Consider the following 12,620-nt stretch of genomic DNA (forward strand, 5'->3'; position numbering starts at 1 on the left):
CCAGTAATAGCTGATGTTCGGACACGTCCATAGTATGTGGAAGAAAGTCCCTTCCTCTCCACGGCAGCGTAGGCAATTCGGTTCCGTTATTTTGCCCCATCTATATAGGGCTATCCTTGGATAGTGGATTCTGTGCAATATCTTTAGTTGGACTAAACGTAGTCTGGTTGATATGGCGACCTCACGTGGGGACATTAGTATCTGAACCCAATCTTCTGGCATGATCTCCCCAACCTCAGTTTCCCATTTTGTTTTCAGTCGTTCCAGTTCTGGCGTGGCAAAGGAGGTAATAACACTGTACATCACTGTGATGACCTTTGCTTGGATGTGATCTGTAATTACGTTTCGCTCCAGTGGGGTGCTTTCCGACATATCGGAGAGAGCAAGAAGATGTTTTTGTAAGGCATGTCTCAGCTGCGTGTAATGGTACCTCTCTACTTCTGGGAGGTCGAAGGCCATGACCAGCTCAAGATAGGATCTGATGGCGCCGTCTACTATGATGTCCCCCACCGTTTCTATCCCGCATCTCGTCCATGTTGGCCACGTTGGCAATTTAGCTACCTCGGGGAGATTTCTGTTGGTCCACAGTGGTTGTATCGGTGTGACCTTGTCCCCCCATCCTATGAAAACATGTGACTCCGTCCAGATGCGAGACGTCTGTGCTGCCATATTTCTGGGGGTTGTTCTGGGTGTTGCAGCGTATATCTCCAGTGGGGGCGATGCTCGTACATGTGGTATCGTGGCGTCTTTGTGTACTGAGTCATTTATCACTGACATTTGGCTTGCCCAATAGTATGTCTGTAGCCTCGGCAGGCCAATGCCACATTCCCATATTGACCTCTGTAGCGTTTGGAGTGCCATTCTCGGGCGTCCGCCAGCCCACAGGAGTTTTCTAAGTATGCCATCTATCTTTTGGAATGTCTTTGCATGTATATGTAATGGGGCATTCTGAAGTATGTATAAGTAGCGGGGAAGCGTTAGCATTTCAAACAGTGCAGCTCGACCTAGGAGGGTCAAGGGTAGAGACATCCAGTGCTGCACATCCCCTGCAAATCGCTCTGTGATGGGCTGTAGATTATTGGAAGCATAGTCGTTGAGGTTTCTCGTGATCTTAATGCCCAGGTATTGAAAGTGGTCAGGCGCTATCTTATAAGGGCAGGGTTCAGGGGTCTCCATTCCCAAATGGTTCAATGCAAATAATGTGGATTTGGACCAATTCACGTTTAAGCCACTAAAGGTTCCGTATGTTTGCAGCAGCTGCGTCACCACTGGACACGTCTTCTTGGGATCTCGTAAATATATCAGTAAGTCATCCGCATACAGTGAGACTTTGTCCTCCCATTCCGGCCCTCCCGGGAAGCCTCTCCATGTGGTTGTGTCTCTCAAAAGTTGAGCCAATGGCTCCATAGCCAGTGCAAAGAGGAGGGCTGACAGGGGGCAGCCTTGGCGCGTTCCTTTTCCCAGAGCAAAGGACCGTGATGTCCAGCCATTCACTCTGACTTCGGCCATTGGTGCGTTGTACAGTACTTGGACCCAGGACATGAACTGCTCTTGAAAACCCATTTTCCGCATAATCCCCCAGAGTGCTTCCCAGTAGATGGAATCGAACGCCTTTTCGAAGTCCACTGCGAGCACCCCTAGTGGAACACTCAAGGACTGGGCTCGTTCAATGATTAGATGTAATCTCTGTATGTTCATTCTCGTGGATCTGCCAGGCATAAATCCACATTGGTCTGGGTGAATCGGGGACGTTATAACACGCTGTATGCACATCGCCAGCAGTTTAGCCAATATTTTCGTCTCGGAGTGATGAGGGAGATCGGCCTGTATGAGCTGCAGATATTGGGGGGGGGTGGGGGGGGGTTTGTCTGCTTTGGGTATGACAATAATTGTGGCTTTCCGTATGTTTCGAGCCTGTTGGTACATTTTAAGTAAGTGGGGGGCCAATTTCGTTACCTCCTATCTTTTTCCAGGTTTCTATGGGAAAGCCGTTTGGTCCAGGAGTCTTTCCGGACTGGAGCTGCATCATAGCTGCCGTGATTTCATCTTCCATGATTTCTTCTTCCAGGTAGGCCATTTGTTTAGAGCTTAGCAAGGGGAGGTTGATGCCTTCCAGTATGGAGGTCTCAGGGGGGGTCGCCGGTGCTCTGTAGAGATCCTCGTAGTATCTTGCAAATTGTTCAGCTATGTCTGCATCCGCCAGTCTCGGTTCTGCGTTCTGAGGCATAATTGCTCTCACGTGATTATGCCCCTCATCTCTCCGCTCGAGCCAGGCCAACAGCTTCCCTGCTTTGTCACCCGTTTCATAGACCCTGGCTTTCATTGCTGTATGAGCTTGTTTAGCATTATCTAATGCAATGTTTTGTAACTTTTTCTGGGTCAGCACTAGAGCTCTGTTCGTGTCAGGGCAGTCCTGGGTTAAGTGCGCCTCTTCTGCTCGTCTCACGTTTGCTTCGGCCTCCTCCAGTTCTATTAGGTGCGCATTCTTTTGTGCTGTAGTCCAGGAGATAATTTCACCACGTATCACTGGTTTGTAGGCCTCCCACAGAATAATAGGGCAGTTCACCGAACCCTCATTTAATTCAAAATATGTCTTGCTGGCATTTTGTAGGCGTCGATCAGCTCGAGGGAGCCCAAGTGGTAGTTATTCAATCTCCACACTGGTGGGGGGGCCGGTTTGCATGTTGTGATTGTCATAAGCAGGGGGGAGTGATCCGAAATGCCTCTTGGGAGGTATTGTGCTTGAGTTACTGTGTGTATTATTGCGGCCGGGACAAAGAAGTAGTCTAATCGTGACAGTGATGCATGTACTCCGGAGTGATGAGAGTATTCTTTTTCTTCAGGATGTAGGTCTCGGCAAGCATCTTTGATACCAAACGCTTCCACAAATGTAGCCAAGTTGGTCCTTCGGTTGGGGTCTCTATTACGTAGGTGCGTGCGGTCCTGTACGTTACTCATGACGTCATTGAAGTCCCCTCCTAGGACTAGGATATCAGATGTATTATTGGTTAGTAGAGACGTTATATCCTCTAACAACGTGGTTTGTAGTGCGGGCGGGGCATAAATCGCCAATAGAGATTATTGATTTGTTCCAGAGTGTTCCTGTAGCGTACGTGAATCTGCCTCCAGTATCTAATGTTGTATTGGAGAGGATAAATGGTAGTCTTTTGTGTACTAATATCATCACTCCTCTGGCTCCCATTATAAAGCCTGCCTGTGATATTGTGCAATAATTGGAGCGATTGAACAACGCGTTGGTTGTGCCTGCTAAGTGAGTTTCTGTTAGAAAAACTATGTTCGGGCGATGTCTATTCAGGAACTGTCTCACCAATCTCCTTTTCAGGCTGTTTCCTAAGCCATTGACGTTCCATGTGAGAAGTTTTAAGGCTCGGGTCTTATCATCCCACATAGATGCATTAGCGTTCATGATTATGGGTTATGTTAGAGCCACCTGCCCCGGGGGCAGTGCTTACACAAGTCTTGTTGCAGAGAACAACGTGCAGTGTTCGACTAACACCTGGTTTATGTAGAGTTTGGTATTTCCTTGAGCTATTCCATCTTCTGAACATATAACCAACTCCCCCCTCCCCATACTTCGCCCCCAGCTGAAGCATCTGTCGCCCCATTGTCACTTAAACACTAAACAAACAAAAGATATACCCTTGTGATACTCATGCAGTGATACACGTGTGCGGCACTCTCCAAGTCTATGACCAGTGCGGGATATGCCGACCGGGGGTCGTATTTGGGGGGGTGCTCGGAGTGACACATCGCGGGACTGCCAGCTTCCTTATTCAGCTTACTTGCTAGTTAAGCGGATGGGGTACGGATCCTGATGTCTGTATGATCTATCTCCGCTGTTAATCGTCGTTGTTTGGGGGCATTTCTTCTTCAGGTTGCTGCTGTGGTGGGTTGTCTGGTGCTCTGTCTGGTCGAGGTCTATTTCTTCTATTTTCTCCTACGTTGGTTCCAGTCCCCTCCTAAATTACGTTCTGCCCAGTTCCATGCCTCCATTGGGTCTGTGAAATGCACTGTCGTGCCGTTGTGATATATCTTTAGTTGAGCTGGGAATAACAGGCCGTACTTCACATTCAGTGCTTGGAGGCGTTTTTTCAGTGGGTCAAACGTTTGTCTTGCTTTCTGAACTTCCTTCGTGAAATCAGGGAAGAATGCCAGTTTGGAACCGTTATGTGATTGCGCCATTTGCCCTGGCCATCTGGAGCACCGCATCCCGATCTCTATAATTAAGAAGCCTAGCGATCACAGTTCTTGGTGGTGCCCCAGGGATTGGTCTGCCTGTTGGTACTCTGTGGGCGTGCTCAATAGAAAAGAATTTGGACAGGGATTTTGGGGCAAACAGGTCAACAAGCAGCTGTTCCAGGAAGAGCTCCATGCTCGCCCCTTCTGCTTTTTCCGGCAGGCCGAGGATCCGGATGTTGTTTCTCCTCGAGCTGCCCTCTCCCACTCTCTCCTCTAGTGCTTTGATGCGCGCTATTGCATTGCTCATTTGTTGACTCATGCCTCGTTGGCCGTCTTCTGCCACTGAAATGCGAGTCTCGGTTTCACCCGTCCGGGCCGCCAGTTTCTGGAGATCATGACGCAGCAGGGACACATCGGTACTAACGATGTCCATTTTTACTTCCATGGATGTTCGTGAGCTAGAGATAGCATTCATTACATCCTTGAGTGATATGTTTTCTGAGGATTCTTGCGTATTATCTGGTCCGATTTGATCAGCTGTGGGCGGTGGGGCCGGAGTTGTGTATTGCTCCATGGTGCTCTTGCTCCCTAGCTTCTTTGTTTTCTCCTTGCCCATCTTGGAGTTGATCTTTCCCCCCTTCCTGTATTGCCCTCGTTTTAATGTCTATATCTTGCGGGCTCAGTGCCACCTATATCAGAATATCTGTGCTGTGCTGTGTAGCTTCAATCATACGGTGGCCCTGAGGCAAGGATTGCCTATCTTCGCTGACCAATATGGCGTAACTGCAATATTAACCTCCTATTAGTTCATTGGGATCGGCCCGTGTTTGGTTCGTGGGAAGCTGATTTCACACTATGTTCACCCTCCGTCTTTTCCGTGTTATCTCAGCTTGTCGGAGGCACCGTGCCCGACGCAGTGCCCGTGCGTTGTGGTTTACAGGGCGCACCGCGGCTCCGAGAGAGCCGGGGATGGATGTATGCTGTGCCCTGCAGAGGGGGTCTCAGATTAACAGGGCCTGGTCTGCAAAAGTTCCGTCCACCACAGGGGCCCCCACCCTCTATGGTTCGCCGTGGTTATGCCAGTTGTCTCTCACCTCCCCCTCTCCTTACCACTGCGAAGATCTCCGGACAAGCAGCAGGTGGGGTGCCGGAGCGCCCGCGACTTCAACGTATTCCGCACCTGTTTCCGTAGGCCCACTACTTTTAGGACAGCGTGGCAGAGGAGGGCGATGTGTCTTCTCGGCTCGGAGGCATCCGTCTCACGCCAGCAGTGTAGCTTGCCGCCCCACGTGCTCACAGCTATGATGGCGGTTACAGTATGGCTGTGCAGGAGCAGGGGAGGGGGCACAGCAGCGGTACCTCATGGGTCAGCATTACGGGTCTATGATCCCGTGCTGGTCCGCTCAGGCACCGCAGCGACCAGCTTGCACCATCTGTCCGCGCCTCTGAGGGGCACCCAATCCCGGCTCCGCGTTCCGCGCCTCGGGGACCTTCCGTAGAAGGGGTTGGCGGCAAGGTTGGCGAAAGTCGTCGTCCTCCCCAGTCCTCCAGCTTCCAGTCGTGTCTTTAGCAGCGATGGGTTGGGTGCAGGTGGCGCGGGACGTTCTTTCCGGGGACACCTGCGCTGCGTAGTACAGCGTGCCCGCTTCTCAGTTTCTTCCTCCGGCGGCCATCTTAGTTTTGCACGCGGCTTCTGCGGGCGCTGACTTCAACAGCGCTTTCCAAGTGCGTCAGCGTCTGAATCCAGCAGATTTTGCAGCGTTCTATGCAGTGGAGGTTCCGCTACCCGTAGCTATGTTTTTATCAAATATGCTGATGTTTTTCAGGATTTTGAGCAGGATTCAGTTGGCGGCCCGGGAGCGACAGGAGAGCACGTCTACATCGCTCGGCCACAGGCCATGCCCCCCTATCGACGCCATTGTTGACACCAAAACCATCGACCCCGAAGATTCCGGTGGTTACAGCACAGCCTTCTGAGCATCATAAAACTGATAAAGGTGCCAAACCAAAGATTTCCCAAAAACCTAATGCAGCTTTGGTTGTTCCTGAAATGACGTAGACCCCTTTGCCAAGAAAGGAGTATTTTAAATCCCTTTCTTCCATTTTTGAAGAAGGAGAAAGATCTTTGGCCTGGAATTTGGAACTCCAAATGTCCAGGAATGTCTAATCTCAGAGGAGAGCAGAACGAGGGACCTTGTTGACACACTATATAATGGCAGTGATGTTGATACATCGCATGAAACAGAGTTTGGTAGACCAGAGACGGGAGAACACGCTGACTCCTCGTATCGTCACCGGATGTCCAAAGTGGTTGAATATCTAGACTGGGCTAGACCTCCTGTTCAATTTGTCCAAGATGACCTTGCAGATCTTCTGGACCATGGGTCACATACAGACTCAATCTTACCTTTTCATGTGGCCTTACAAAATATAGTGGCCAAAAATTGGGCGTCCCGAATTCTATCACTGCCGTGGATAAATCCCTCACAAGAAAATACCCCCCTTCCAGTAGCGACCCCGGCTATCTGTCCAAGCACCCCACTCCCGAGAGTCTGCTGGTCCAGGCAGTCACGGCTACATCAAATAAGGCAGCGTACCCTACCATCCCTCCGGATAGGGACGACAAGCATGTGGATGAATGGGCGTGCAAGGTATTTTCAGCTGGGAGTATGTCTCTGAAGTCGGCTAACTCCACATGTGCCTTAGCCAAGTTTTCGTACACTCTGTGGGAGTGCATATCCATGGCGGCGGAGCACATTCCAGAAGGGGTGGAAAGGGAGGGTTTCCTAACTATCGTTAAGAATGGCAAGGAAACCATGCATGAATCCCTCCAATCTGGACTGGACACTGCAGACAGCAGGTCCATGGCTGTGAGCCCGGTTATACGCAGATTTGCGTGGTAGCGAAAGTCGGGTTCACACCAGATGTGCAGGCCCGTCTTCTAAAAATGCCATTTAACGGGTCTCACCTTTTTGGCAATAAGGCTGACTAGAGCCTTGAGAGGTTACAGACCTCAAAGGCGGCTGCCAAACTTTAGGGGCCGCTGTTAGGCAACCTCAGCCTTTTCGTTCGTCAGCACAATCATTTAGGGGACGATACTATTGTTACTACTACTAATTTGGAAAGGAGAGAGGAATAGCCAGTCAAAGAGGCCAAAGGAAAAGCCCTCTTGGTGGACGATGTAAAAGTGCAAAGCTAGCTCCAGCTGCAGCTTCCTTACCATCAGCAGCTGCATCAACCGCTGCAAAACCACTTTGAGAGCTTGCATCACGAATCACCGGTGAGGGGCAGACTGTCTCAGCATCTCGAAGAATGGCCAGCCATTACTTCATATTCTTTGGCTCTGGAAACAATAGCTTAAGGTTACTGTCTTCCATTCATAATGCAGCCTCACAACAATCCACCGGGGAAACATTCTTTGAAGATTACAGATCCGCTCCTTATGCAGGAAATATTATCCCTGCTAGAGAAAGGTGCTATAGAACCAGTACCTGTAGTGGAGAGGAACAAGGGTTGGTATTCCCCATATTATTTGATCCCCAAGGAGGACTGAGACCCATCTTGGACTTTAGATACTTGAACAACTTCCTCGGGAAGGACACATTGAAGATGGCCACACTTTCTCGGATCCTTCAGGCCCTCCAATTGCAGGATTGGTTGGTGTCATTGGACCTTCAGGATGCTTATTTTCATGTGCCAATCCATCTCAAGCACAGAAAATACCTGAGGTTCGCTGTTGATGGCTCGCACTATCAGTTTCGAGTCCTGCCATTCGGGTTGACCTCCGCCCTGAGGGTCTTCAAACTGGTGGTGGTGGTGGTGGCAGCGCATCTCAGGAGAGAAGGAGTTCATGTTTACCCCTACCTGGATGATTGGCTGACCAGGGCGCGCTCTCCTGAACAGGCCATGAACATGCCACTCACTTCAGACTGGGCTTCTACCTCAATTTCAAGAAGTCACAGATGACACCTTCCCAGCAGCTCCAATATATCGGCGCTGTACTAGACACATACTTGGGGAAAGAGCTCGCCATCCAAGGCGAGGGTTCAAGACATTCTTCAGATGGTTACCAAATTTCAAACTGCGCAGAATCTTCCAGCTTTAGATTTCTTGAGGTTGCTCGGCCTCATGGCATCCTGCATTTTTCTGATGCCAAAAGCCCACCTGAGAACGAGATCCTTCAATGTGCTCTAAGAACTCGATGGTCCCAGTTCTTGGGAAAAATGACAGACCTACTTCAGGCTCCAAGCAGGGTCGCACAAGATCTTCTGTGGTGGGCCTTCGAGGACAATATTCTGAAGGGAGAACATTTTTGGCAACCATGGCCGGAGATTACACTAGTGACGGACGCCTCACTCACGGGGTGGGGAGCCCATGCCAGCGATCTAACAGTCAGCGGTCGTTGGTCTCCATCGGAGTCCAAACTACACAGTAACCTTTTGTAGCTGAGGGCCTTCCTGCCCTCGTTCAGGGGAAAGAATGTCCTGATCATGACGGACAACACTGTGGCCATGCATCTCCTCAACAATAGAGGAGGTGTAGGGTCACTACCACTGTGCAGGGAGGCAATGCAGCTTTGGTACTGGGCAATCTGAGGACTCTCCTTATCTGCAGTTCACATGGCCGGAGAGGGGAACACGGCAGCGGATGCTCTGAGCAGGCGAAGTCATTCAAGAGATCTTCGCCCTTTACGGAACCCCTCAAGTAGACCTGTTTGTGACCGGAATCAACCAGAAGTGCGAAAGGTATTGCTCAAGGGAATTTCTATTTTCAAGCGCTCTTCGGAAGAATGGTCCTACTTTAAAATTCCCTTGGTGATTCAATTTCTAAAAGGGCTCACAAACATGTTCTCACCTTCTTCTTTTCAGGTTCCAGTTTGGGTCCTTAACCTGTTTTTAATGTGTGCTGCGTTTGAACCCTTGCACACTTGTCCATTGAGGTTATTGACCTTCAAAACCATATTGTTGGTTGCATCGACATCTACACGTAGAGTGAGCGAGTTGCAGGTACTTTCTTCCAGGCTACCTTATACCGTATTCCCCAAGGACAGGGTTGTGTTGATGGTAAAACCCTCCTTCCTACCTAAGGTTGTATCTGATTTTCATTTAAATCAAAACATTGCACTGCCGGCCGCATCAGTAAAGAAGAAGAAAGGCTCCATAGATTGGACCCTAGAAGAGCTTTAAGATTCTATATTTCTAGGTTCTCCAAACTTAAAGTGGATGACCAACTCTTTATTGGCTACACCGGAAGACAATTGGGTCAAGCTGTTTCAAAACACTTTATCAAGGTAGATTATACTTGGAATCTCAGATTGTTACAAATTGGCAGGCAAGGACCCACCAGAGGGTTTGAGAGCTCATTCTACCAAAGGTATAGCCTCTTCTGCAGCCCTTCAAAGGGGTGTACCTATTAAATCTATTTGTGATGCTGCAACATGGTCATCGTTGCATACATTCACAAAGCTTTACTGTCTAGATGCTTCCCACTCTCGGGATATTGTAAGGCGGCACTGTATTTGGCCTTATAAAATGCTGACAATTTCAAATTCTCCTCCCACCTCCAATTCTGCATACTGCTTTGGGAGTCTATCAAAGATGATGAATATGTTGGAGGACACAATCCATTTGAAGAACACTTACTTGCCAAATGGTACCGTTCTTTCGACTGGATGTTCCTCCGACGTATTACTCATCGCCCTCCCAGCCTACCCTTCTGTAGAATGTCCTAAGCTGTTGCAGCTTTCGTCCTCGCAGGGCTGATTACTGCTTGCCTATGCTAACAGCCAACACAAACGGGTGTAAAAAAAACAGAACTGAGGCAAACGGGCGCTGCGCGTGCTACTTATACACCCGATGACATCAATCTCGACGGAGGCCTTCGAGGGACCTCGACTCGACGCCATCAACACCCTCTGCCGAGAATTTTTGCCGAAGCTGGACGTGTTTATCAAAGATGAGGAATACGTTGGCGGAACAGCCAGTAGAAAGAACATCACCAGTTGGTAAGTAACTTGTTCATCTGACCTGTGTGGTTGCTTCGTTCATACAGGAAAGCTGCTCTTGTACAACTGTGTCTTGGCGTTTGCATTAATTAAATACGTAAGCTCCCTGGGTTGGAGAACTTTCAATGATTTACCTTTATTCACTTCAATTTTTTCGAATTATTTGCTTTACTGAGCATGCTGAGTATTATAAATTATTTTAATTTTGTGCGACCTGAATATTTAGGTTATAAACACTAACCATTATTTTGTTTGTTCCAACAGAACTCTGGATTTGAGTCATTAGTAGAAGAACTTTGCACCAAGCTTAAGGCCCTTCAGAGCAAACAGGGTAAGACACAGCAACTTTAAACATGTATGTTCACAGCAATCGGATATATGAAGTGCAGTTTTGTTGCTGTATTGTAGTTCTATTTATAAATGTGCTGTAAATGTGCTGCTTTAGTATCCAAGAAAACAAAGTGGCAGTTAATTCCCCATACCATTTATAAGAAGTGTTTCATCAATTATTTTCACATTCTCAATTTTAATCATCCGCTGTACAGAAAGCAAAATGAAAGCTCAAAAGTTCAAAGATGCATTTAATGAGATAACATGAGTGCCTAATCTGAATAATTGTTCTAAATATTTTAGTTGGTGTTTTTCTCTTGCTCGTATATTTTTGTGGCATGGATCTGTTTCAGATTCATAGGTCACCATCTAGTGATTGGTCCAGAATATTCCACATTTTTAGGCTTCGATCTGGATGTACCAGCAACCAAATATTTCAACACATGGATCTCTCACTTCTTCCTTGGAGTTGAAGCCTTCTAAATTTTGCTTATTTTCCACCACCCTTGTTGCACTAATAAAAAATAGTGGAAGGTGAACTTGGAGGATAACTAATAAAAAGTGAGTTACTTCCTCTTAACGGGGAATCAAGTCTGACATTGAATGGAATTGTGGAGTCGTTCTTTATGTCAAGACATACCAGGAAGGTTGTATAATACTGTAAACAAATGTCTGAATTCTAAAAAATCACTTGTGGAGTTTGGGGCAGATAACCAACTGTGCCTTCAGTGTAGCCACATGCTTCTGTGGTCAGACCACTGCTAACCTAGTAATAGATGTCTCATTTAGGATTACAAATGCATAAAATGCACATCTGGTCTGGTGTTCAGGTCAAGGAGCCATACAACTTGGAAGGAAAAGCAGTAGGCTCCTGGCCAGAACCCTTTCTGTTAAATGATTCTGCCAATGTTGAGTAGGTGGAATGTGCATTGGATCAACTAAATCTCAACTTATGAATAAAGAAACCTCATCTGAAGAAAATGGTTTGTCCGGAGACTCCACTAGAAACCTGTGGCTTTGGAAACTTACTCTCAAAAGAAAACCATGTGTAGGATAAATCAAGGCAAAAGAAAGTCTTGGTTTCAAAACCAATATGTGATGTCAGCGCCAAAAGATAACGTGGTACTACCGTTTTCGAAAATATTGGTTCATTGGTGGCAAACATTTGACACCTAAAATCACAGCATCAAAATGTTCCCCACCTTGGAGCATAAGCGGACTGTAAAAAAATATGTACAAGTTATTTATGGCTTGGTCCTAATCTTTTAGCAACTTTGTATTCCATTAACTTCAATGGTGTCCCCAGCATATTTACTTTTTATCCGGATCCTGACTGACTTAAGGGCCCTTTTGCCTCGCACACCTTCTCTAAATTAGTCTGTGGAGAATGTGTTAATCCTGATTGCTTCTTGTGAAAGAAACAGGATCTCTTTTGTTTACCTTTATTTTTACTCTTCGGCCATCTTGACAGCAATTGGGTGGGGCAGTCTGGTGTCCATGTCCTTTGTTTGTGGAGTTCTTTCTTACTGCTTTACCCTGCCTTCCTGATAGTAATCCATAGCCAACCTGTACAGCAAGCACCTGGTACGGAGTTTACAGCCTGTTTGGTGATTCCCAATCTGTCTTTGTTCTGGATTGATCCTAGAAGTCACTGCCTTTGTGGTCTAGTACTTTTTTTCCTCTCTGCTCCCACTTTAGATTTCTTAAGCACAGCTCACAGGGTAGACTTGCCTCGGGCAGCCGGCGAAGGGCACAGGCTAAGGGCGCCTCCTTAAGGTGCCAACCATCCCTGTTTGCCTCTTCGCCTGGCGCCTCAGCCTCGCAGGGCACCACACTCCCTTTCCACAGCTACTTCCAGGTAAGGGACATCTTTGCTGAATCTTTCAACTACTGTATTTTGCTACACCTGTATAGTGGTTCCCAAGGAGTTCCAACTGGGGGTTTGTTAAATTAAATCTCCTCACTTGGTGCATTTTGTCACACTTGCAATTTGCGGGACTAGGTCCTATTTTAGATTGCTGCTTTAAAACTCGTCACTGTCTATATTTCCCATACTTTCATTTATCCTCCAAGTTACCCAAATGTA

The 12,620-nt window shown here is 47.7% G+C and overlaps 1 protein-coding gene across 4 annotated transcripts in view; it reads left to right on the plus strand.

The window, feature by feature from the left end:
• Positions 1-12,620, plus strand: part of KIAA0232 (KIAA0232 ortholog) — an 813,590-nt gene that overhangs the window by 259,494 nt on the left and 541,476 nt on the right. For all 4 annotated transcript variants that reach the window (XM_069631995.1, XM_069631994.1, XM_069631997.1 and 1 more), the window contains one exon: positions 10,469-10,535. In XM_069631995.1, coding sequence (XP_069488096.1) covers positions 10,469-10,535 — 67 coding nt within the window. The remainder of the gene's footprint in view (positions 1-10,468; positions 10,536-12,620) is intronic.

Source organism: Ambystoma mexicanum, chromosome 6q (assembly GCF_040938575.1).
Source record: "Ambystoma mexicanum isolate Mex_15411 chromosome 6q, UKY_AmexF1_1, whole genome shotgun sequence".
Lineage (NCBI taxonomy): Eukaryota > Metazoa > Chordata > Amphibia > Caudata > Ambystomatidae > Ambystoma > Ambystoma mexicanum.